The sequence below is a fragment of the Rhopalosiphum padi genome, chromosome 4 (assembly GCF_020882245.1).
Source record: "Rhopalosiphum padi isolate XX-2018 chromosome 4, ASM2088224v1, whole genome shotgun sequence".
NCBI classification, from domain to species: domain Eukaryota; kingdom Metazoa; phylum Arthropoda; class Insecta; order Hemiptera; family Aphididae; genus Rhopalosiphum; species Rhopalosiphum padi.
Window position 1 is genome coordinate 17,260,045 of NC_083600.1, and position 27,505 is coordinate 17,287,549.

The window sequence follows — 27,505 nt, forward strand, 5'->3', positions numbered from 1 at the left end:
ACAAACTTGTCATGGAAACAAACAACAGACGACTTGAGAAGTAACATGACGAGAAATATGATATTTGAGTGCTTTAAAGCTTTTCATTCGTAGATAATAACATTATAAAGGTGGGTTTACACGTTCAGTTTTATCATTGTTGTACTTTACAACTACCTATACTTACTTTTGAATACTTGAACGAACATTAAATATTAGTTTACACGTTAAATATCCATTTTCATTTGTGCCAATCACAGTCTTACTTTCAGGTAACTGCAGAATTTACACAAGTCACTTATAAAAATCATTTTTGTTCAAATACTAATTTACACGATCGTATTATTATAATTCCACAGTCTACATATCAGATTCGTACATATCAGTCAGTGGAAAGAAAACTCAATGTATAAACTCGCCTCGTTATTGTTTTCTTATAATTTATTTAATTCAATTTGATGATAACCTTAAATATCTCATATTAACTTTGATATTTTTAGCTCAATGTATAACCAAGGTTATACTACCTAAAAATAAGCAAGCTACTAAAATGTATGTCAGAACACTCATATTAGCAATATCAGATAACATTTTTGATAAATAAATAATAAATAAATGTATTTTAGTCTAATTCATAAGAATAGTTGTTAGAATTTAAAAAATTCAGCTCTATAATTAAGATATACTTTGAATCATTTATTTTTTTTTAGATATATAGTACCCTAAAGACAAAGATATAATAATATGACAATGAAATATTGCTTGATCAAATAAGTCATCCAGTGGTGACACTTCTTTAACATGGTTAGACACCTAACTCCATTTGTGTGTATGCTTAATGTATCTATAATAAATCAACGTATCCAAATATTGAGTAAGTTATTTTTGGAAAGTAATAAAATAGTTTTAACTGGTTTATTAAATAAAAAATATGATCGTAAAATATAAAATTATATTTTGTACCTATAAATTCTTACATAATTTAGGGCTGAAGCCCTGAAGCATGTTTTTATTATTTATACCTGAATCTTTTTTTTCGTTATAAATTGATGCATACGAGTGTACCATACTACCGTATGTATACCGTTGCTGTTTCCACATTACTTGCAATCCAATATCTGTAACTTACAAGATTGACAAAAAAAAATGTCTTACGAAGGTAGGACAATTAAACTACATTTTATGTAATCATCTGCTACTGCATCAAATTATAGAAAAGGTAAACGAGGTAGTTGTAATATATTTATACAGAAAATGTAAATAGGTAAGTATACGTCAACGTCATAACTTATCATATTATTGCACATTAATTATAGTAATCATATGTATAGTATCCACACCCCTCCACTTTCATGCCAGTAAAGTTACCACTGTATGACCAAAAGTCTAATAAACATATTTTATTTATGATTCATAAAAATAGTTGTAAATGTTACTTTTATACTGAAACTATTTAAATATAATAGCATAATGTGCGAAGCTTTAAGCTACTGTCATTAGTAATTTGAAATAATAAATTTATAAATAAAAAATAATAATAAACAATCACAATTTAGGCTAAATATTTAATTTACAAGCTCAATTGTGCTATATAATATTATAATTATCTATATGAAAAAAATATATGCAATAGTATAAATGTATAATAAAAAAATACCAGCACCTAGTAGATAAAAACATCACTGAATAATATTGTATTATATTCATATAGCAATAGTACTTGGTTAGCAGCCAAAATGAGCTAATAATGATTGTACAACAAAAATCACTCTTATCCAACAATCAAAAAACATATTTATTCACTCAAATTTATTAATTAAAGAAACTAAATGTCTATGAAAAAAAAAACAACAATACAATATTTTAAACAAATTAATAAACGCATGTTAAATTCAAACATCTAAATATGAATTTATTTACTAACGTGTTGAATCCAACATTTGTTTCTATATGACTAGCTTGACTCGTATTCATTTTTTATTTACATGAATAATGTTCATAAAATTAATAATATTATTAAGTACATGACAGAGTTAGATACTAACAAACTGTTCATCAAAAAACATGCGTTATCAGTTTTCCAATTATTAACTAAAGTAAGTTAAAGTGTTTAATATTTGTCATTGAAATAAAAATATTAATCATCAAAATCACCTACCTTGTAAAATAATATAATGATTTATATTTCTTAACAATTAACGTTTATAATTATTAAATATAACCATAGATACTTTGTTTATAAGCCTATAACGAATAAATTTTACTTAATAATAATTTAAATAATAAATTAACCTAAATAATAATATTTTGTACATATTATGTTTATATACATACAGATGTTCAATATATATATATATATATATATATATATATATTTATATACGTAAGAAGTTAATTTATTATAGATCAATGTACAAATATTTCCCGTTTCAAAGTACATATATATATACAGAACACCTATGTATATTTATAAGTATGTAGTGTTTATAAATTAATCCAATGAAAAATTTAAGACATAATGTGTACATATCTGATAAAAATATTATAATATGTCATAAAGGCTAGGTGACTTAGAACATAAGACTAGATAATTATTGTACATTAATGCTATAATAATAAAGCTAGAATACAGATAAAATTGTAAAGTTTAAATTGTTAATTGGTTAATATGTTCACACGTAATACATTTATATATATGATATATACCTATGTATACACTGGTTCAAACAATAAATAATCTAACAGTAATAATTTAATGTAATATTCTTTTGATTTATTAATAGAATTGATGATGGTAATATTATTTGATAAAATCATTAGGTAATTATTTACTTTAAATGTAAATTCCTTCGAAAATGTGACCAAGTCTAGAAGGTTAATATCCAGCCAATTCAGCAAACGTGGAATCCATCTCGTCAGCCAAAGACTTATATCTGTCTTTGTTAAGGCCGAGTTCATCTGAAAAATAATAAAATTTCCATTGTACAAAGGTAAAGAATTATCTTAAATAAACACAGTAACAAATTTAAAATTTGAGTTCAATCGTAAAAATAAAATAAAATTTCAAAAATATAATATAGTAAATGTTCTTTTAATACCTAATATAAAAAAAATTTGGTAAAAACAAGATTAATCAGGTTTTTTAAAAAATATTTATTTAAAAAAAAACATTGAAGAACGAAAAAATGTAATATTCAAAAACTAATAAACATGTTTTATGATCATAATTTTATAAAATTGTAAATGTTTGCTCGGGAAAAAATATTTAAGAAAGTACAAACAACAAATATTTGAACATCGTATAAGAACTGACTGCATTAATAATCAAACAATTTAGTTATTTACAAAATATAAAAGAGCTCAACTCATATATTTAATAACATGCATCAATGTTTTTTTTATATATATATGTATATATTGAACTATTATTGTACCTGGCAGTTATAGAAGCGAATTTGTACAGCAACAACTGGAGACAAAACATATTATAACGAAAAAAAAGCAAATTAAATGAAAAAATAAAATAAAAAAGCATTATTTAACAAAAAGCTACATTGGTTTATGACAAAACTCGAACATAAAAACAAGAAGAAAACAAGTGAAGGCTATGCAGAATTTGTATATGGTTAGTAGCCAGTGAGTTCAGCAAATGTCGAATCCAAGTCATCCGTGATTTCTTTGGATTTTTCTTTCTCTTTGAAGAGATCATCTGAAAAACAACACATTATTGTACAAAACAAACGCGTAAATAACCCATTGATAAACAAAGCCCCTTCGACTTAATGTTAAGCTATTAAAAAGAAAAAAGAACACTAACAAAGCGTAAGTATATAGCTGCACATATTTCATTGAGCTAGACTAATAAATATAATAACATTATACTATAACAATATAATATGAATACAACATTTTGCATAAATTTATTATTCATGAAAATCAAATCGCGTGACTTACCTTCAAGTCTGTCAACTTCCTTCTGCAATTTCTTAACGGTCTTCTCGGCAAATTCAGCACGAGCTTCAGCCTGAAATAAAAAAAAACAATATTATATTATTTAAGGATTTTAGTTATGAGATTTAATAAATTATAATATTTATATAAACTTAAAAGTTTACCTCCTTTAATTTCACAGTGAGCTGTTTGATTTGATGCTTGTACTCTTCCACTCGTTGATTGGCCTAAAAATAAAGTTATTATCTTTTTACGATCTTAATATTTTTACACAAATTACCTTTTCTTCGGAAACTTCCAACGATTTCAAGCTGTTTCCAACAACTTTCAATTCTTCTTCCAACTCCATGATTTTTCTATAAATTAAAATTTCAATAATATCGTTTGTTATAGGTAAGCATTAAAAATTGTACTTACGAATCACCAGATTTCACACGATCCTCTGCTACTTCAAGTTCATCTTCAACGAAAGCAAGTTTCCTCGAAACCTTAAATTTAATATTTATTTAAATACAGTTTTCTGATTCATTATGTTATTATTTGTTTATTACTTCATCAGATTTTCCATCAGCATCTTCAGCTAAGAGACGAGCTTCCTTTAATTGGTTAGTCAACTGGTCCATACGTTCCTCGTCTTGCTGGCTACGGTTTTCGAGTACTTTGCACATACTAAAAACATGATTTGTATAAAATTAACGTACAAAATTATGAATACAACGTAAAAATGAATTAATGTATAATCCGCTTACCGTTGAGATTCGTCAGCTGCTTGAGAAGCTTCAGCTAATTTTGATGCAGCAGCTTGAGACCTTTCCTCGGATCTTTCGAGGTCTTCTTCAATCATCTGGACTTTCCTGTTCAAAGCGGCAACTTCACTTTCAGCCTATAAATAAATGCATGTTAAAAAATCTTATATAATAATAGTTATTCTTAACTTACCGCAGTAAGTGCCTTTTCTCTATCCTCTAACTGCTTGATGGCCTCTTCCAACTTATTCTTGTTAGTGTCTAAATCACTTTCTACCTGAGTCAATTTCTTTTGACAATCTCTCACATCTTCATTTACCTAATTGAAAACAATGTTTGTTTAATATATGTTACACATTGCTTACTTAAAATATTCATCGTAATTACTTTATCTGCACGAAGGTTAGCATCCTTGGACTGGCCTTCACAAGTGTCGGCCTTGTCCATGGCACTATCCTTCTCCATCTTCATCGCCTGCATCTTCTTCTTGATAGCGTCCATTTTGAAGTTTTTTGTCTACCCCACTAATCCAAAATAATAATAATAGTTTACAAAAATTTAAAATACTATATAATATGACATATTCATAAAATACTGTAATTTTAACATATTTTTTATTCTAAAATTACATAAACTAACTTCAATTTAGGAAATGAAATAGAGAAAAAGGAATCACAAACTACAGTTAATTTATAACAATAATTAATAATTACAACAATAAATTCAATTGTTTGAAAATACTTTTCATAAATGTTATTTTATCTATATAATTAATATCCAGGATAACTAACCAAACATGATTACCCTCACTTTCATTTAATAATAATAGTTTATTTAAATATAGATTATTATAATTTTTTGTACTATTTAAAGAGTGTTCTATGACTGTAACGAACAAACTACTAATTTTTATATGAGACCTCCTTTTTCTGTAAATTATCCACTAAATAATTTACAATAAACATTTTGATATAGGTATCTAATTCAAAATTAGAATAAGTTGTTTTTTAGTTATTAAAATATTTATATTAAGAATAAAATTCCTTAAAAATGGTTTTACAAAAATATAAAATATAAATAATATAGGATCCAGTATTATACAGAATGTATGATTATTATTAAACATATAAAATTTTTATTAATTTTAAATGTTGATAGAAATGATAGAATAATATAAATTATTAAAGCCCCAATATCTTCTAAACCTTTCGTATCGTGGACTTATTATCCTTAATACACAATGTTAAATTACTCAAAAACTATTTGTTCGAATTTTGATTTTGATAGTCAAAATTTTTAAAAAATTATCAGCTTAATAATTTACCGTTTAAAAGGGGGATTTTCATTTAAAAAATATAAATTTAAATCTCCATTAAACACTACTTAAGAACTACAAATAATCTCTAGAAATTAAAAATATATTCTTAAAGTATAAATAAAAATTCCAAACAACAGATTTTGAATAACTGTGTTATTCAAAAAAAAGGTTACCTATAGGTGACATCACTTTGTACATAACAAAATTGAAGCTAAATAAAATATTTATTCACATTTAATATTATACGTACATTATATATATATAGCTTACTAAATAATTATTATAATCAAATTAAATAAGTTTTGATATATCAGGTACCTATAGGTTTGTATTTATGCGTAACCCATTATCTTATTTAAACACTTTATAGGTCAAGTTATTTTTGAAAGATAATCGTTTTTTATTTTTAGAATTAAGTTAAAAATAATACTTATTTTCAACTCCATTTATAATATAGTAAGTCTTATAATTTAATCAAACATTTAAAACAATTTTTTAAACACTTATGGAAATAATGCATTTATACATAGACATAGTTATAATATTAATGGTGTTTATCACGTACTCGTATATTTAAAAATTAATAAAAACAAATATATTCTTTAATACTTCTAAAATGTATGTACCAATGATTAAAGTTTTTAATCTATATCTGTATAAAATTTCCTTAATAATAACCACCAAATAATCTACTTAAGGTTCACACGCGCGGAACACAATTAACAATAAAATAAGATATATTATATTAGCTTAATGCCATCAATATAAAAAACAAGAAAACAAAACAATATTCTGATCAACCACAAGAAACCCAAAGACCATAAGTCAGAGATATGAGTAAAATAAGATTTTTTAAAGCATACTGATTTGTTTAATATAATTTAAATATTAAGAAAAAATGAAAAATCATTATAAAAAAATATAAACTACTAAAATATATACAACTGGAGCTTAAAGAATTAATTTTAAAAAACGTTATTTTTAATTTATTTTACATTTATATCTCTAATGCATAATGGTATGAGTAACGCAAAATTTTACAACTCTTATCACCATATTGCTTACTAATCAATATAAGATTTTAAAAAGGAAAATTTAGGTAGATTCCTACCAATCATCGCAAATTCATTATATATCTAACAAACTATTATGTACTACCTAGTATATTAAGTTCTTAAATAATAAATATACCTAATATATAAATTTATCATAGGACAATAATAACTAAAAATTATAATTTATATTAAATATATTTAATTTTCTAATCATTTTGGCAATTATTTATTGTTTTCTATTGATTTTTAAAATAATTATATTATTAATTTTAAAACTACAAACCAGTATAATATAAAGTATAAGTATAAGGTGTATTGTTTACTATATATTAGAAACTAAAAAAAAATTATCTTGATTATTTTAAAATAAATGTTAGTTGATTCAAAATTAAATGATGACATTTAATTATTGATAAACAATAACTAATTATATCCTCTGTTATAATTTATAATTGAAGATCTTATAAAAAAAAAAAAAATTTATCTATGTAAAATAATATAATTTTCGCCAACTATGCAAGTTGTATAAAACCGATATTTAATGTAATAATTTATGATCTTGAAAAATAAAAAATATTTAAAATGTTTAATTAACGATAATATTGTAAAAGAGTATTCAGGGGTAATTTAGAAAGGTAATGGTCGCACACATCCTTCTTATTTTCTGCTATTATCTATTTTGAAAGAAAAATAGGCTTCCGTGGAATTGGACAAAAATAGCAAAGTTGCTAATGCCGAAGTATAAAATAAAAAATAAAGTAGTCTGGTACCCGCCATTTACAGTGAGTAAACCGATACCACCGCGCGGCACCACGCAGCGGACGTTTAAAAATAGTTGTACGCCGCCGTTGCGGTATGCACTCAACCGACCCAAATTCCGACCAAACACCTCACCGCCCCCACTAGTTGTTAAATTTTAGTTGCTAAATTTATTTTAATTTTAATAACACGATAATTAAAACACAAATCACATGAATCAATCATCATGAATTTAACGCAACAATTATTAATGTCAATAACTGATTTACGACACTTTTTATCATGGTTATAAAACTAAATTAAAAATTAAATAAGAAAACAAAACTAAGAAAAATCAAAAACTAGATTATACAAATACATTTTTTGATTTCCAATTTACTTTTTAAACTCGTTAGTTTTAAACCAATCGCTTCAATTATAAATATTATTTAAGTTAATAATCAAAATTAATTAATATTTATAAAGTTATTAGTATCTTATCATTGTATCGTGTTACAATAATTATAAATGTTACAATTTCAACGCCAAATCTTAAATATAGAAGTATTTCAAGAACATACTGTAGTTTTGCACAAGCCCACGCTTTGTGACAAAATTAAACTACCTATATTCGCATATTTGGGCAACCAGAAAGCTGGAAATGCTTGGTGAAATAATATTTCATATTGCATAAAATTAAAATGTTTAATAAATAAAGTCAACAATACAATATAAATTCAAATAATATTAAACTATTAATAACGTTTTAACTATTACACGGTTTTATAGATAAAATAAACTCTTATAAGTTTAATAGTTAGACACCTTATTTAATTTTAATCTAACCATAAATTATAGATACCAATCTAAAATATTAAAAATAATTTTAAATGAACCTATTTAAACGTTGATAGATACCTATTCAATAATGGCAAAACATTATATTATAAAATATTTTAAGTCTTCAGAAAAACATATGTTTACAATAAAATTTTACTAAAAAACTGAATTAAACTATACTTTACAATATTGTAGAAATGTAATGAAATCCCTACGTTTAAAATACGAATTTATTCACTTAAATTGTAAAAATATAATATTTGAAAATTGATAATAATAATTAATAAAATATTATTTTGTGTGAATATTTGTATCAATATTAATTATTATTTACGTGTATAATGCGTAATTATTTCTAAATAAAGTAAAAAATATATATAATTACCTCCAAATAAAATAAACCAAATCTGAAAGGCACCACTGACAGCGATAGCAGCTGATCCTGGACTGTTGTTGTTCTATATGTGTAATTCCAAATCTGTACTGTGTTCCCTTCTCCCACCACAGATACGCCCCACCAAGGGATTATTACTGGTGGGGATTTGAAAAAAATAGGAATGTAGTGACGAACTAGGAGAGACCTTTTAGTAAAGTGATCTATAAAACCAGTGAGCTTTATATAGCTGTACTAAACAGGGTAAAAGTATATCCGTATCAACAGTGTTGACTTAAAATGTAAAAAAGTTAAAATAATGTAATAGGTACGCATCCCGAATCTTGATAATTGTCTTTAAAATTAGCATACATTTTTTTTTAATGTAATTTAACAAATTGTAGAATTCTATCAAAAACTATTCTCAAATGTCATATTAAAATAGTTAATAATTAATGTACCTTATTTTCATTCAAATCGATTAACAAAGTGATATTTTACTGACCCATTAACTAAAACAAGGAAAAAAATTCCGATTTATCTTATCTTATATTCTATAAAATGTCTATCTTTATAAACTAATTTGACCTTTAAGGCTTAAAACTAAGTTATTAAAAACCATATATTTTTAAAGAAAAGAGAAGTAAACACATTCTCTTTCAAATTATTATAAACATTTCATATTGTAATTTTGTTCCATTTATTTAAAAATTCAATATCCATTAATAACATTTATATTTGAATTGTCAAATAAAAGTTTAAATTGTATTCTATCAAACATTATTCGCGTGGGTACATTATTTTTCACACTACATTTATAATTATATTTATAGTATAAATATTAATGATTACACAATAAACATTTACGTAAACAATAATTTACAGATTTGTTAACATTTATAAATATACCTAATGTATGGCCGTATGGGAGAGTAGGCTAAGAACTATTAGTTTTCAAAAAAAAAATTGATGTGTACACCTGAAATTTTGTATACATATCATTAAAATATTTGGAATAGTTGTTAAAAACCTGATAATTAATTAAATTACCTACATGTGATTTAATTTAGTTTAATATATGTCAGTTAATAAGTAAATAAAACATAATTTTTTTCAATTGTTTTATTCCGTTGACATAAAATAAATTATGTTTTTTGTTTGTATATTATGATAAGTATAAATTCTATAAACTAATAATATTCTTATAGGTTTCAATACCATTAATAATGTAATACCATAAAGATATCAATAAAAACTTAAAGCAAAAGAGTGTTCGACTTTTTCCTTAGTAACAGTAAAACAATAGCAATGTTAGAGTTTTAAAAATTATACAATAATACTTAGCATGATTTAACCCTCACAGACTCCGAAAAAGTACCACCGTATTCATTAAACTTATGATTATACGACTTAACTTCTATTATACTTATAACATTTATATATTAATAACTGTCGAACTATAATAGTTATATACTGAAAGTTCTAAATAAAAAAAAAAAAAAAAAAAAAAAAAACATTTATATATTTTTTTAAGTATTATAACTTTAGGTGGTGTATCTACCTTAAAAAGACATAATTATGTTAAGCCACTTCTTAGACAACAAGACGCATAATTTGGACATAAAGCTACTTAAAATATTTAAATCCGTTATTAATAATATTAGTAATTTAATATTTCTTTCGAAGAATTTTCATCTATTTTCAACCAAACAATTCCATTAAATTTGTTTGGGTACATTTAAAAAGTGATCTTAAATAATTTTGAGAAATGAATAAAAAAAAAATGTATAGATACTAAAAATATATTTTCGCAACAAAATATATACTATATACTAAGTAGTTACTGATTTTAGTAATTCTGTTTAATGACCAATTAATTTTGAATATATTTTAATAATAAGTCTTAAATAATAAAATAAATGTTGTATAAGTTATTTATATTTAAATAACTAATTTTAATGACGAATAGATATATATATAAATTAAAAATTTTAAATATTAATAATATTAGAATTTTAGTTATTATTTATTAATCAGCAAATCTTTAAAATTAATTAATGCGATAGAATATTATAGATCGTATTGATTAAAAAAAATTCAAACAGCCTGCTTGTGTAAACTTCAAAGTTAAAAGCAAAAAATGTAAAAAGAAGACGCCAAGAATTGTAATCCCTGCAAGACGAATTATTGGAAAATTGCCATTAGAAATTTAATGAACTAATAAAATTATACAAATAATAATAACATTTACAAAGATAAAATGTTTTGTATTACTCTAGACTAGATTTAAAATAATTTATCAAGATCAAATTATAAAACGATATTAATTTAGTGGTCATTTAGATTAAATAAATCTAATATATTTTATTTAAAACAAGTGATTTCTACAGTATTTTAATCACATAACAATTATTTACAATTACCTATACATACATTTTTTGAACAGTCTTTATTTTTTGCTCGGTCTATAAAAACTAAAAAAATGACTTTATACTAGTATTGTATTATATGGTATATACTATATACCATATGGTAATGATAGACATACTAAATTACCTATTGAAAATTATTTCAGTTTTTACACATAAACATCATTAGAAGGAATATAAAAAGTATCTATCAAAATTTCGATATTTATAATGTATAGTATACAAATTGAAACATACAAAACATTTCATTTATATTTTTTAAAATGTGTATCGACAAACAACAACTATAATATAGTAAATATAGGTAATAATTATACATATCAATAGTTATAATAAATATTTATGAATAATACTTTGAATATCTATCTGTCATACCAAATATTTCAAATAATAATTAAAAAATTTCGTATTTTATTTTAAGTTTTCGGTGTAGGATGAACTTAACGATTATTGGATAGTAATTAGTTAACTTGCAGACGTCAACGATATTAAAGTAGATATTACGATATCCTTAGAAATAAAAGCTGACTGGCCAACAGCGTAAAATCGTTTTTCTCATGCAATAATTTATCATTAAATTCAAATTTAATACAATATGCCAATAATGATTTAACATTATAATTTAAACGTTCATTGTTGTTATTATTTTTTTTTTTAATTTGGGAATATTGAAAATAAACTATGGTACGAGTACATACCACAAAATGACTAATCAGAGCTGGAAGTCTGAAAATTAAATCTAAAACGAAAGTCTATACGGCAGCGCTAGCTAGTAACAAAAGTTAACAATATTCTTGGCTACGTTCTTAAGAGATTTAAAAATACAGAGGTAGATAGCGCTGCCGCTACCGTCAGGACCCGGGTTGAAAATATTTCTACGTGTATATAATTATCAATAAATTAATGCCGCATCCGCTGAACATTTACCTCTAGAAATACCACTTTTCGTCACTCGTATAAATTAATTGGCCACTGACTCCAGCTTCCAGTACTTCTCAGAAAACACGCAAGCATAATAATTTTAACAATCCTAAAGTTATTTTAATTATAAAATATATTTATTAGAAAGACGTCAAAACATGAATATATTTATAATATGTTTAAATTTTTGAACAATCTTTAAATTATATACAATTTGCAAGACAATTAAAAATGTAAAGAATGTTCAAATGAGTATCAAAAAATAAAGAGAAAATAGAGAGGGAATAATATATTATGCTCTAGAAGCAAAAATAAACTTCAAAATATGCATTTATATGCAAATTAAAATTACGTATGTAGTATTTTGTAGTAATGTCCTAACATAACGTACTTTAGCATTTATTACTTACATACTCTGCAATTTTTATGGTTGTGTAAGACAAATACCGATGCAAAAGCTACAATACCTGGTCCTCTATCATAATAATTATCATACTCATCAGTCTTCGAATATCAATGGTATAATTAATTGTATACATGTCATATCATTATCATATTTATTCATTAATCAATATTCAATAGTTTAAACTATGTATTTCATAATAAATTATTTATGTTTATCACTGAATTATGATTTTTTTTTTGTCTATGTCTACCGATCAACCTCAAACCTGGATCGTAATTGGTTTTTCTGGAGTGACTGCTGAATGCTGAGTGATGATCAATTTCTAAAAAGTAGGTAACTAAAATTAATTGCATAATTATAATTTATGATAAGGACATCTTACCATGGTCGTAACTATAGGATTTAATAATTACAGGGGTTATGGCCTAAGAGCTACGGAGTCCTAGAAAACCAAAGTTCAAAATAGGGCATAGCTTATAAAAATTGCATGTGACTTTACATTATACACTAAACTTTTATTTTATTACAGTGAAACAAACTTACGATGAATGTTTTTAAAGCGTAATTAGGTATTAAAATTCTATGTTAAAAATGTGTACATTAAACGCTTATAAAAAAATTTTTAACCACATATTATCGAGAATACATACCTATTATAATAAATTTGTGGATCCAAGTCTAGCAACGGCAAGTCGCCCTAATAAGATGGCCCTTGATGTCAACACATCTATTTTATTGATTAACATAGAATAGCAATCATATAAATATAAATCTGTCAATGACTGCGATTCACGACATAAATATTTCGTCATTAATCGTTACGTCCAAACTTTAGTCACAGCCTCTAGCGGGTACACCTTTCATAAAGCTCACGATCGCGGTTTAAAATATACAATAACTTTATATAGTCTGTACGCACATCACGACGTATAACGTATAATAATATAAAAATAGAGTATTTTAAAGTCAACTATCAAAAATATGAACCACTATTTTAAATTCGTAGACAGTAGAATATGACCCAATATGACCCCTCGTAAGCTCAGGACTTGGTAACACACACAGCCATCGCGTTGTGACTTGTGCAATGTGCACTTCTGAACGACAGAACTCAACACAGTTATGCCAAGTGAAAAAAACATAACGACTAATAACTGATGGTGTCTGGTTGTGCCGTCATGTTATATTATCATAACATCCATCAAGCATATGGCGTACTATATTGTATCATATTATATATATTATTATCAATTATCATGGGGGTTATTCGTTGTGCAGTCGTTTGTACTCGGCACTCGCCATGCTCGAAAGTCGATGGCCGAAGTGGTGAACTGACAAAGCGTCAAAGCCCGGATCAGACTTTACTAGTACAAGTCCTAAGTCCACCCGACTCGTCCTATCTCCGAGCAGTCCGAGCTACAACAGTCGGACAGTCCGAGTTTGACACGCCCGCCCGCCCAACGTTTGTCCTCCGTTCGAACGTGATAGCAGCGCTCGACACTAGCCCGTGGCGATCGGTGTAACCAAAAACCGTTAAAAAAATAACCGTCCAACACTACCAACACTGACGATACGTCGTACATTCGAATTTTTGTGCGTCGCCATTCGCCGATATCGTCAGTTACTCGGTTTATGATTTTTTGAATTTCTGTATTCAGTATTCACTATTCATCATTTATTCTGTTGTTTTGATCGTTTCGTGACGCGCAACTGTCGTTCCGTATTACAGCATTCGATATTTTATTATTTAAACGACAACTGTCGTACAGCTCGCTACCGTAATAAAAAAAACCGGTTAACTTACCACTACCACCGATGCCAAACATTTTTGTTGTACCGCCGTCGAGAAATTAGAAAGCATGTCGTCCATCATGTTCGGATCACCGTCGTTGAAAGACGAGTAAGTACAAAACTTATACAATAAATGCTCATCTAAGTTTGCGTGCTTCGATGGAACGCAAAAGTCGTGATGCACGATTATCACAACATCATTTTATCCGAAAAATATTACGGTAATTGACACGAATAATATTGGAATTTTTATTTTTCTATATATAATTATACAATTTATCTGACGACTAGTCTAATGCGTATTAATAACTACTGTTTGGTATTTACCCAGCGTACAACGCGTATCGTCTCAATACTCCTAATCAATAATCGCCGACTTGTCTTATACTTGAGTTAAATTTAATTTAATCTATTCTGTGGTTAAACTTCTACGTTATGATTTTATAGATATTTAAACTATATTGGTTTGTCCTGTAAATAGATTAATGCGAAATATGCGAGTATCTTGCGTTCTGTACATGATATATGATATAATATTTAGTGTCAATTGACGAGATGATTCTATACATTATTGTAAGCTTTAGTGTCCTTTTCTCACTTATTTAACAAACCATTATCTTATAGTTATTAATATTAACTTTTTAGTTAATTCAGTACTCATGTGTACAAAAAAAATACTATGAATTGCATCTTACTTACTCCGAATTGAATGACTACAAAAACAATAAAATATAAAAATTTGTCATATTCTGTATGTTATACAGTGTTATACTAATGCTAATGCATAATGTATATTAATCGATGCCAAAACCTATGTTTGTAAAATACTACAGCAAACTACGTCATTTAAAATAATACATGGAAACGCTAAAGGAATTAACATTATATCAGTCAGGTCGTCAGGATAATATGGGTACCTACCTATTTTTAAAATATTTCAGGATTATTACAAATGTATGTAAACCTCGATGTAACACTTTATTGTCTATAGTCAATATCTAGATTACAACTATAAAGCAACTTAGTCTTTTTAACTAAAGTTTATTCTGTATGAGAAACTATTGTCCATAGTTGACCCTCAATAATAGTGAACTGTATTTCTGGTATTCAATTAGGGTGCATATATTTTGAACCTTTTATTTTCCTTGTACCAGGCAATTGCTATGATTAAACCAAACTTTAAAATTTATTATATTCACTTATGGAATATTTTTTTGAAATTATTATTTTAAATTATGTATATTATATGTATAATAGTATAACAATATGTATTTATTGATTTTTAATCTTAACTTATGTTTTGTCCATTATTTTAGCTCCAGCATTATTGTACACAAAATGGATTCCTCTATGGGGTGAGTTTGTTAAATAAATATTCATTGTACCAACTACCCTGATTTTTAATCTCAAATGAAAATTATTTACTGTTTGTGAATACGTAGCCACTTAGTTATTTTATAATAATATTCTTCTCCTTACTTATAATTTATTATTAAAATTGAAATCTAGAATTAAGTGGGTGATTTAAAATGTTATTCCTAATAGTTACCTAGTTCAATAAAAAAATAATAATTCACTTATAAAATCTTCAACATTTTAACTAAATATAAATGTCATAAATTTTTTTTTAAATTTATTAAGATAACATTATTTCTTAAGACCTGATTATCATCATCTAAGTTTAAAATAATTTTATTTGATCTATAGTCCAGACACAGATAAGATACAACTTATTTTGGATGAAATTTGTGCATATTCAAAAAAGGAAATCCTAAAAGTTCAACGTAATCTAGATGTTATTTATGGAACATATTCAGATGAAAAGAAAAACGGCATAAACCAGCTTCATGAACATTTAAAAGCTCATGTAACTGTAAGTATTAAATACAGTTTTATCATTACAATTCAATTAAATTTCTTTTATTAATTGTTCTACTTTTCAGTCATTTTTAGATGAAGTTGTTTTAGAATCTGAAAAAGACAAAAATAATATTATAAAAGATATTGAAGAATTATTGCAGAAAAAGAAGTTTTAGAAAAGGTTAGTTCTTCAAATTATGTTCTTAAAAAAAACCAGGATAGGCGTCAGAAAAACTTATTTACTCATATAAACTAATAAACTATATAATCCCATGTTAAATATAGTTGACATTATAATTATTATTTTTTTTTTAAGTCACCATTGTGTTAACAAACAGTATTGAATGTGTTGATAAAATATTCTTAAATTTAGGAACTACAAATGCATATTTCAATCGATGACCACAATGATGCTACTCCGTTAATTGATGTTCAAATCAATATTGATAAATCTCTACAAGAATGTAGAAAAATAAAAGAACAACGCATGACAGAACTTAATAGACTTCAAGAAGAAGTAAATTTAACTTACTTTAAACCTCGTTACCTTATAACTATAATCTATATTGTATATTTTTAACAGGAAAAACAAATTTGTCAATTACTTAATGAAAAACCTAAATACTCAGCCATAAAAGAAATGCCTTCTGCGACACTACTGGAAAATATCAAAAGTCATCTTATAGATTTAAAAAATACCCAAGTACTGTTATTATATATTTTTTTTAATATCTCAGCAATATAATTTTATAGTGTGGTTTACCTAATATTTAGATTAAACGTCGGTCTACATTTTTGGAACAAAAAACCAAAGTTGAATTGTTACTAGCAGATCTAGGAGAAATACCAATTTTACAGTTTGATAAAATGGTATTAGGGGATCCAAACCAGTTTCAACTGTCAAAATCAAACTTAGATGAACTTCAAGTAAGATTTACATTTTAATTTTGTAAATAATTAATTATAAAGATTTATTAACTAATTTTATTTATTACCAACAGAAATTGATAAAACGCTTGGAAAATCAAACAGAAAATCAAAAATGCATGGCTATGGAATTAAGAACCAAATTAAATTCACTATGGGATCGTTTACAAATCGATGTTTCTTATAGGGAACATTTTGTCAGTACAAAAAAAGGATTTGGCAAAACTGTTATACAAGATGTACTTATATAAATTTTTCACTTTTTATACTAACTATTTTAACTTTATTTAATATAATTATCTTACTTTTTTAGCTAAAAGTAGAAGTTGAAAGATGTGAGACCTTAAAAAAAGAAAATATCAAACAATTTATTGAAAAACTACGATGTGAATTAAATGACTTATGGGATAGATGTCATTTTGGTGATCGTCAAAGAAAACAGTGTCAAGTGTATTATAGCACTGAGTTTAATGAGGATGTAATGGATATATTAGACATTGAGGTTGATAATGCTAAAAAGTTTTATAATGATAACATGTAAGATAATATAAATAATTTATAATAATAAAAAATTATATTAAAGTATAATAATTGTTCTACATAAAATGCTATTTTTAGTTCTATTTATCATTTAATTGAAGAAAGAGAACATTTATGGAATAAAATGATTATGATGCAAGAACAGGCGAATGATCCAGCTAGGCTTTGGCAAAACCGAGGTGGACAATTATTGAAAGAAGAAAAAGAAAGAAAAATTATTCAAAAAGTAAGTTTTATTTAAATGAACATACATTTTATTATTTTAAGACTTAATAAAACATTATCATGTTCTATAGGAACTACCAAGAGTAGAAAGAGAATTAAAGAATCAATTGCAATCATATGAACAAAGAGAAAATAAAATATTCTATTATAGAGATGAAAGATTAATTGATTTCATGGAAAGGCAATGGGATGAATTAAAGAGCAATAAAAAAAATTTACAACAAACAAAGGTATCTTATGCTCTTTTTATAAAACAATAAAAGTATGTTAATAATACTATAATTAATACAATTTTAGTCCAAGATACAAACTGGAATTAAGCCTCAAACGCCACTGACAGCCACTCGCAGTAAAAGGAAGATAGTCGCTACATCAAGCAACCAAGCTTCTAAGGTCCGTAAAATCGGCATGGACCATAAAGCTGTGGTAACAAAATAATGCTCAACGAATTTGTATATAGAAATGTTTTATTCAAATTCTTTCTTTCTGAATTAAAACTTAATTTTTATTTTATATTCACCTTGATCATATACTATCTATAACTATTAAAGACAATTATATTATTCTTAAGTAACTAGTTAGACCTCGTTTATCAGACTTACCTATTTATCTGACTTTAAATCAATAACGGGTGTCTTAATTGTTAGTTTTTAATTTTTTTTTAAAAGTGCAGTGAATCAAAAGATTATTGTTTATTAATTTTTATTAAATATTTTGATAATTTCAAACAAATATTTTACACTGAGTCGCATAATTGTCTTAGCTATGTCAAATAAACGAGGTTCTGCCTAGTGTAAGTACAATTGATTGTTTTATACTACTCATCATAAATGATAATTATATAAGTTCTATTTATTTAATTTTAGGTTACTCCAAGAAGACAATTATTTAATTTTCATAATACTAATGTGGCTACATTAGTTCCATTAAACTCAACTAAACTACATGAAGTAAATTTAACAACAACAAGACCACATCCAACCTTTCATGGGTCCAATGATGAAAATGGATCTGTTGAATCCTATGCAACCTTCCAGGTTTGAATTACGTGAGATAATGCGTTCCGCACATAATTACTTCTTTGTGTGTGAATATAATTTCTGTCGCTTTATTTCATTATAACAAATTACAGTATTATTGTTAAGTGTAAATATTTCTATAGTGTTAATCTTTCGTATATTTTATATTATGTTTGAATTTTCTCAATGGTATTTTTAAAACTGTTAATACTGTTTAATGAACAATATAATAATTTAATTTCTATTGATTGACCAATAACTTATAATATATAACACAAAAAAATCCATAGTGGTATTACTAGTCAAATGATCTAAAATTAATTAATAAATATAATTTGTTTTTAAGTCTACGAGCAGAATTTTATATATTTACTAAATTAAAAATCAAGAACATTGAAAAACAGATACATCTGATATTTAATTATATATTTTAATTTAATAATAAACTTAGATAATTCTTGTTATTTTTTGTATTAATGTCAAAAAGAATATAATGTAATGATTGGTATTTACGTAAAATAAATTTTTATACATTTCATGTTGTTATTATTTTTTTGTGAATAATTTTTAAAAAAGTTGATTCATTATACTTTTATAATTGGTTTTATATTATGTTATGTATTATATTTGCATGAATATTACATAATGATAATAAAAATTCACAATTCTCAGCCATTTTTCTCTCTATGCATAATTTGCTAAGCTAATAATGTATTGTATCCCATAGTATATATTGTTATATTTAGCAAGATTTGCTTTTTATGCTTAATGATCTTGCCAAATACTAATTGTTTTAAATATTTCAGGAACATCTTGAATCCAAAAAGCATAGATTGTTTACAAGTCCAACTACCAAAAGTGTATTAAGGGAACCAAATACTACATTTACTACACCAAGGAAACCATTAACGAAAACACCCATTAAAGGATCTCAAATTCCAATACCAACCACACCTAAAACGCCATTACGTACAACACCAAGAATGACGCCCAATACACGTACAGTTACAAAACTAACGCGAACTATAAACAACAAACTTCCGATAATTTTTTAACCATGATTTATAAACTTTTTAATCAACTAACTGTTCATTTTTTTTCAATTTGTCTTCTTGTATAGTTTGTTATTTAAATTTATATTGTGTCAGTATTATATATAAGAAATTTTCAGATAAACGTTTGTAAATTTTAAACATTATATTGTAAATTTGTATTACAATTTAATATATGGTATTTAACACTATATTCAAGAAATTTCATAATTTGTTTGTTGAATTAATATTTTTATTAAAAAATAAAATGTATAATCAAAAAGCTATTTCATATAATTTAAAAATGTTTGATTGTTTTAATAGACATAAATGTTATTGTCTGCACAATTGTATATATTAAGTAATGTGCAAAAATTGTTTTTATATTGAAGACCGTTTACACAAATTTGAAACTATTGTATTTTAATTTTAATTATAATATTTTGTTTTTATCTTCAAATATTTACATTTAGTGTACTGTTAAGAACATAATATACTACTGTTTATATTAAAATTATTACAAATCAGAATATTGGTAAATGTTAACACATGCAATTTAATTATTAAATATAAACACGTTTTTAAGATAATAACATTCTTATATTTGTAAAATATTAAAAAAAAAAAATAATGGTGATCCTCGTATTAAAAATTGTTTTATTTATATGCCATAATAAGCATTTTTAAAATATGCAAGTCATAAAACAATGTGAAGACAATATAAAAGCTATTTATTTTATTTCGCATTTTTTAATAGCTGATACTTGACTAAAAATAGAAAAATACAAATAGTAATTGATTACTAAATTATGCGTTACGGTTTTATTTGATTAGTATGCTGCTAAATCATATGACTGGCCAATTTGATCAGCAATAACTCGATACTCTTGTTTGGCAGTGTCAAGTTTTTCTAAAATAAATAATTAAACTATTAGTCACATGCATATTAATAAGTAATCAAAGACAAACAATTAGTTATTTACATCGGTTTTTGTTAGTATTAGCAAAACAATGTTAAAGACATATTTTTATTAGTAAACAACTATATACAGGATGATTTCTCAAATGTTACCACTCTTGTATAGTATTTTTAAATAATGCATTATTGGTCATTTTATAGCTTTACCATTTATTGTTTTTCTTCTATAATTTAAAATTTATTATGGACGCTTGAATGATCATTCACCTATAAATATTAATTAAAAAAGAGTGTGTTTGTGTGTTATGTATTTAAGTTTATTTTAGTTTATTCGTAATATTTTTTTAAGAATTTATTAAGTCTTTGCCTTATCATTATAAATTTCTAGTTTCTACTTGACTTTGCGTAATATACAATACATTAATAGGAACACCTACTCGGCTACCAACAGCTACCTAGTATAAAGGTATTTTAAACTGTGATTAACTAACTAATATTTAACTGCATAGTTAATCATGTTATAAACGACCTGATTTAATGAACAGTGAATAAAAAAATATATATATTATTATTATCATGTACAACATTGAAAACTGTAGAAAACACGTAAGTTTATAAAATAAAGAACAAATTATATAAATCGTATACATAATATAGTTATGACTACTAGAATTTTATATTAATTATTTAATTTGAAAAAGAAAATTTTGGGAGATATCTAATGAAAATCGACCATTCATCGTAATTCCTGATTTTTTTGGAAGGGAATATCAATTTATTCTTAAAAATAAAAACAATTTATGTACAAAATATATGTAATTATGTAATAGTTAATTGTACATTTTGTTCATTTATAATTTTAAAAAACCTAAGCTCATCAAAGTATGTTAAAATGATTTGTACCTACCGATGTCCTGTATGTAAAAATATGGGTACCTCGTACCTATATATTGGTAGTTGCCAGTTGGTTCTTATAATATATTGTACCTTGTACTACCTAACGATCCGTCTATTACCTAATGTATTCCTGCTATGAATTATATTAATTGTAATAATAAATATTGTTATAATATTACTATAGTCGTGATAATTATAATAATTATATATACAAGATGCCTACACCTGGTATAATAGTTAGGCGTTTATAATGTTTATATGTACCTAGTACAGTAGGTAGTACCTGGTACTTACTATATATTCTGATTATTTTGTCTAATAACAAATAATAGGTATAGCTTGTATTCACATTTGTATTTATTTAATGAACCTACTTATATTAGTTTATTAGGTATCTACTCGTTGATACGGGCCCGTGTTTATAATTTATAGATAAAAAATTTGATGACTTCGTAGGTCTTATATAAACATTATCTAGGTACGACTATTTTAATATGGAGTACCTACCTGCCTATAGGCTATGGCCAATGTAGATAAATATAGATATATTGTATTGATAGAATGATAGATATGCTATATTTAACACCGAAGACCAAAGTTTTTGTCGTTACTCAACAGTGGCGTAGCCAGGATTTTTTTTGGGGAGGAGGCTGATCAATTTTTTTTAAATACAATTTAGAATTTTTGTGTCAATTTTCATAGACTATTAAAAATTAAAATAATTTTCAAATTTTCTTGATATTACGGGGGAGGGGGGCTAATATTGAATTTATCAGTTTTACCAAATAGTGTATGTCCGGATATGTTACATTTTTTTGGTTAAAATAAGCACCAATGTTAATATATTTATTTAAAATAATTGTTTGTCACATTTTTTTTGGATTTATAATTTTTGTGCATTCAAAAATATGATCAGTTCGTAATAAGCTAATTATTATTATGTAAAAATAATGCAAGGGGCATAATAATTTTGGACACCTGATATTTGGAAAAATCATAAAGAGCACCTAGTTTTCTTGATTTGGACATATAAAACAAATTTTACAAAAAATGGACGTAGGCTTTTTAGCCATCGATATATTATATACCTATATATGTATATCATCAATTATTATTGATCCTGTTCTGCAATATAAATCCTCGTTTGAAATTTATGTAGTGTTGTGTAAATAGGTACCTAATATGTTTTTACCCACTTATTATATATTTATATACCCGGGACTTAAGTTGGCCAAATATTTTTTGGAATCATTTTCGAGAATGTATATACATATTAAGAATAGTGTCGGGATCTTGAAAAAAAAATTGGGGCCCTCATAAAAAAAAATTACTGTACCTACTATATTTTACCTTTATATTTTTACTACAAATCAAATTACATTATAAATTTATAACCATATTTTATTTTATTTTAACATATATGGGTAATAATAATAAGTTAATAACATAACATAATTAAAATGTATTACATAAATATCTATGGGAATAATGCTGTACAAAGCAAATAGCTTACATAATATATTATAAAATAAATTATAAATACAACACATTTACACATGTATACTGAATATGTTTTCAAATTAATTAAATAAAGCAAGTATAATTTTTTCCTTGATTTTGCGTTAGCAAAGTTGTCAATTATTTTCTCAATATTTAGAGTTTTTTTTCGTTCTTTTTCTTTTTCTATATTTAAAATTAGTATAGGTACTAGATAAACGTTCTTGTAGACATGAGTTTATTTTTTTTTTACTTTATCGTCAAAAGCTTAACCTAAAGCTAATAAAGCCCATCTTGCCATCTTGGGGTACTACTGGCAAAAAAATTAAACACAGTTTGAACATGTTCAAACTGCAGTTTCAATTTTTTTTTATTTTATTATGACATAGCTGCATCCGAAATAACTAGAATTAAATTATTGCTACATAAAATCCAATAAATCAATTGAAAACAAAACAAAAAAATTTCACCAAGTATCTATTTTATTTTTTGGTACTTTGATGTTTAATGTACATAATATCGGAGCACCGAGCCCCCCAATGTTTCAAATTCAGGGCCTCTGTGCAATGCACCGTTTGCACCGGTGGTTTATCCATCCGGCACCGAACATAACATATATTTATTTAATTTAAAAATTTGAAATCATAGAATTTTGTCATATTATATAGAATTATAGAGCAAGTAGATACCTATACTATATACATATAGATTTTTAATATTGATTTTTTTCTAATCTTACTTTATTTTCGATTCTTTATGGACTGATAAAAGTCGATTTCACTAAGTCCATGTATAGCTATGTATGTGTAATATGCGTATAGTATTATATCAGCTGTGAAAGTGAATTAACTTTATAGGTACCTATATTTATATATATATTATATATAGCTTAACAGTTGCAACTATATTCGTCTATTATATAGATACCTACCGATTGTGCCCATATAAGTATACAATAAATTGTGGCAACTGGTAAGTATCTATATATGGATACATAATATAAACTGTCATTGGTATCCCCATTGGGTTTATTTTTACGTGTTGTATAGCCGTATAGGTAAGTGCGTTTAGTATAGCTTATCCACGATATCCCGTTGAGATTCAGCATATTATCTTTACGACATAACTGTCCACAGATTTTATAGTGTTATAATTTAAATATTATTTATTTCACCTGTCCACTTAGTTTTCTACAGTTTTGCAATGTGCGAGTAAGTATATGTAGTGTATGTATATTCTCAATTAGGATTGGGATACGTCCCGATTTTTAATATACCTACTTGTACCGCGTCCCACTTCAATTTTTAGCGGGACGCGTATGTCACGACGATACCTAATCTATTTTTTTTTTTAGTGTCCCAATTCCCGCTTATTGATAAAGCGGGATGTCAATATCCCGATTTTTTACAATATTACATTTTAAAAAATTGTGTCCTGCGATTTGAAAAAAAAAATCTCAACCCTATTCCCAATATTCAAGAACAATTATCGTTCAATTTGTATTTTTTTTTTGTTTTAGGTCTCTACCGACTTCAACACCCGTTAATCGCTATAATAAGTACTATAATTATTACTATACCTACCTCTAATATACACTAATACACTATAGGTAGTCTATAGAAGTGTACGATCGCATGAAATGTAATTTATTGTATGATACGAATGGAACGATTTAATCTAAATTGATTAAAACTATAGTCGTCATAGTCATACACTCATACTTATACAGTTATACACTCATCAACATTTTTTAGAAGTAATCGGGATTTAGGTACATAAAAATTATACGACTATAATAATGAATGTGTACTTAAAACTCAAAACTGCAGTGAATCTGTATCCATAGCGACCAGAATAATTTATAGCATAAACTGCGATCCAATGTGAAAAGTTAGTTCGTGACCTAAATTTAGACACACTAACGTTTAACCATACAAATAGAAGTTGGCACTAGATGGATGGGTTAATTTCTAACGTTGATTATTTTTCATAGGTGATCAAAAATTATTAAGTTATATATCGTCAAAAAATAAAAAAGAATACCTACCTAGTACAATAATTTCTTCATGACGCGAACCTATCGCCAGTGCATAAAGAAGTCATGTAACTTAAGTGCGTCACATATACTACATACTACATGTATGATTTATTAATTAAATGTAATAAGTTACAATCAATAATAGGTTAGGTTAGGTTACGTTTTCAGATAATGTTATCGTTTGGTTTGATATTTATTTTTGCTCGTAGTGTACCTATTTAATATTTATATTTTTTAAACGATCGAGTTGACCTGGAATTACACTTAAACCGGCATCCATATGTATCGCATACGTCAATCATCATTCATCTCCTTAGTTCTTAGCTCATTCGTAACATACGAATATACCTATTTGCTTTATTTTTTTTTTGTTTTCTCGTCGCGTAGGTATTATAGCATAATTACATTACATTACGTGAGTACGACCACGCCGCACACGAATTCGTGCTCGGAAGTTATTATTGTTTTTTTTTCTTTTTTAAGGTCGACTTTTATAACGTTTTCGTGTAGGAGGTGTATCGAATATATAATAATATACATATATGCGATGTCTACTGCTGTCCACATATTTACGGTAACACGCGAATTTATTCTGATGAACAATTTTCTGGGACAAAAAAAATAGAATTACCTACGCCTGGTACCAGACAATGTTCTTGTATAAATGTATACCTAGGTACCTACGTTAGGTTTTTATACCAAAATCCTAGCTCACCATAATAAATTAAAGAAGAATAAAACATTTTTTTCTCCAATAAAGTATCGTCTATTGGTCTACACGGATAGGTTTACCAAAAAAAAAAAATGTATATAGGTAACAACATAATAATATATGATTATAATAATAATTGTTGTGCGGAGTAGTTATAATTCCCCTACATTATATAGATATTTTAACTAACGTATCATATTATTTTATTATATTGCAGTAATGGTTGTTTTTCTTCAGTTTTTCGATTTCATGTACCTCTAATGTTCGAATTAATACCAATTACCATCAACACATGTCGTGGCCGAGCTCTGATCATCGACATAATAAAAAAAAGATATTTATCCACTCTGAAAGACTTCGGGAGTATCTACACACGATTGTAGTGTTTGAGACGACCATCGGATCGCAGTTTTAAAAATTTATATTCTTCGTAAACTAACCTACATTAGCAAGTGAACCAAACAATTTCGTGCCAACTGCTTTTCCGATGCATCGTTTTTACCAATAATAATAACACTGACGACGTGTATGTCCGCCAGTTCGTTCGTTAATACCATAATAATAATTCCAGGAACACAAGTAAATTGTAGTTGTAGGTGTAGGTATAATTGAAAGGATTGCGAGGACGAGGATTGGCAGATGTGATATAAGGCATGCACAACAACGGTGATATGTGTATACAAAATCAAACGTAAAACAACAATAATGGTGTGCAGTGAAATAAAATTTAAATTAAAAACGCATTCGACTGTGTGTAGGTACGGGTGTCTGTATAATTATTATGTATATAATATAATATATAATCTCTCGGGGTTCGAAACAAGAAAACCCATTATCAGTTTTTCGCAATAACAAACAGTATTAGCATTAATTAACATTTATAATATTTACATGGACAAAAAATAAAAACTGGATGCAATTCTCTGATACCTATAAAAATTATTAATAATTCGATAAAAATGGGCTGAATACAAATCAACATGCTGATGATAAAATATTGTAAAACACAACAAATAATAAATATAATTTAAGTCATCGATATCGTATCAATATCATGATCATAGCCACCGTTATACTGAACGCGTTAGTCAACAAGTTCAGAGAACGTTTGGTCAAGATCGTCACAAATGTATTTGTATTTCTCTTTCTCGTGTACCAACTCGTCTGCAAAAGAAAACAAAACGAAAATGTTCAAAGCAATCATTTTTTTTCCAAAATCGCTTTAATATATTTTTTTCTTTTACATTGTTTTATTGGTAAAACATATAGCACTTGGGATGACAATAAATATAT

At 26.0% G+C, this 27,505-nt stretch overlaps 3 protein-coding genes across 8 annotated transcripts in view; 1 reads left to right on the forward strand and 2 right to left on the reverse strand.

Annotated features, from left to right (window-relative positions):
* Positions 1 to 2,570: 2,570 nt before the first annotated feature.
* LOC132929182 (tropomyosin-1) lies at positions 2,571 to 9,174 on the reverse strand. 2 transcript variants are annotated; one of them, XM_060994334.1, is made up of 10 exons: positions 9,013 to 9,174; positions 5,064 to 5,200; positions 4,870 to 4,995; positions 4,680 to 4,813; positions 4,482 to 4,599; positions 4,348 to 4,418; positions 4,211 to 4,286; positions 4,095 to 4,157; positions 3,934 to 4,003; positions 2,571 to 2,937 (listed from the first exon to the last, which is right to left on the reverse strand). In XM_060994334.1, exons 2-10 carry the CDS (start codon positions 5,175 to 5,177, stop codon positions 2,855 to 2,857), a joined length of 855 nt encoding a protein of 284 aa, XP_060850317.1. In that variant the 5' UTR covers positions 5,178 to 5,200; positions 9,013 to 9,174; the 3' UTR covers positions 2,571 to 2,854. The 2 variants fall into 2 exon arrangements, with proteins under 2 accessions (XP_060850317.1, XP_060850318.1); XM_060994335.1 differs by lacking the exon at positions 2,571 to 2,937 and adding an exon at positions 3,499 to 3,688.
* Positions 9,175 to 14,297: 5,123 nt separating this feature from the next.
* Positions 14,298 to 20,372, forward strand: LOC132928201 (protein regulator of cytokinesis 1-like). The gene is given in 15 exon segments (XM_060992687.1): positions 14,298 to 14,656; positions 15,864 to 15,902; positions 16,255 to 16,420; positions 16,491 to 16,563; positions 16,566 to 16,588; positions 16,781 to 16,924; positions 16,991 to 17,110; positions 17,182 to 17,334; positions 17,409 to 17,573; positions 17,648 to 17,871; positions 17,953 to 18,100; positions 18,171 to 18,329; positions 18,397 to 18,525; positions 18,966 to 19,136; positions 19,925 to 20,372. Coding segments are annotated over 15 exon segments (2,004 nt in total). The 5' UTR covers positions 14,298 to 14,615; the 3' UTR covers positions 20,174 to 20,372.
* Positions 20,373 to 20,786: 414 nt separating this feature from the next.
* Positions 20,787 to 27,505, reverse strand: part of LOC132928202 (tropomyosin Per a 7.0102) — a 38,583-nt gene continuing 31,864 nt past the window's right edge. For 3 of the 5 annotated variants that reach the window (XM_060992707.1, XM_060992700.1, XM_060992698.1), the window contains one exon: positions 26,962 to 27,376. In XM_060992707.1, coding sequence (XP_060848690.1) covers positions 27,297 to 27,376 — 80 coding nt within the window. In that variant the 3' untranslated portion in view covers positions 26,962 to 27,296. Of the gene's footprint in view, positions 21,060 to 26,961; positions 27,377 to 27,505 lie in introns of those variants that run through there. The other 2 variants (XM_060992701.1, XM_060992699.1) reach the window with 1 other exon arrangement.

Coding starts and splice junctions, on each gene's coding strand:
- LOC132929182 (XM_060994334.1), bottom strand. CDS start 5,177: ATGGACGCTATCAAGAAGAAGATGCAGGCGATGAAGATGGAGAAGGAT. Junction 4,158..4,210: donor TGGAAGTTTCCGAAGAAAAG/GTAATTTGTGTA, acceptor CTTTATTTTTAG/GCCAATCAACGAGTGGAAGA. Junction 4,004..4,094: donor TCACTGTGAAATTAAAGGAG/GTAAACTTTTAA, acceptor TTTTTATTTCAG/GCTGAAGCTCGTGCTGAATT.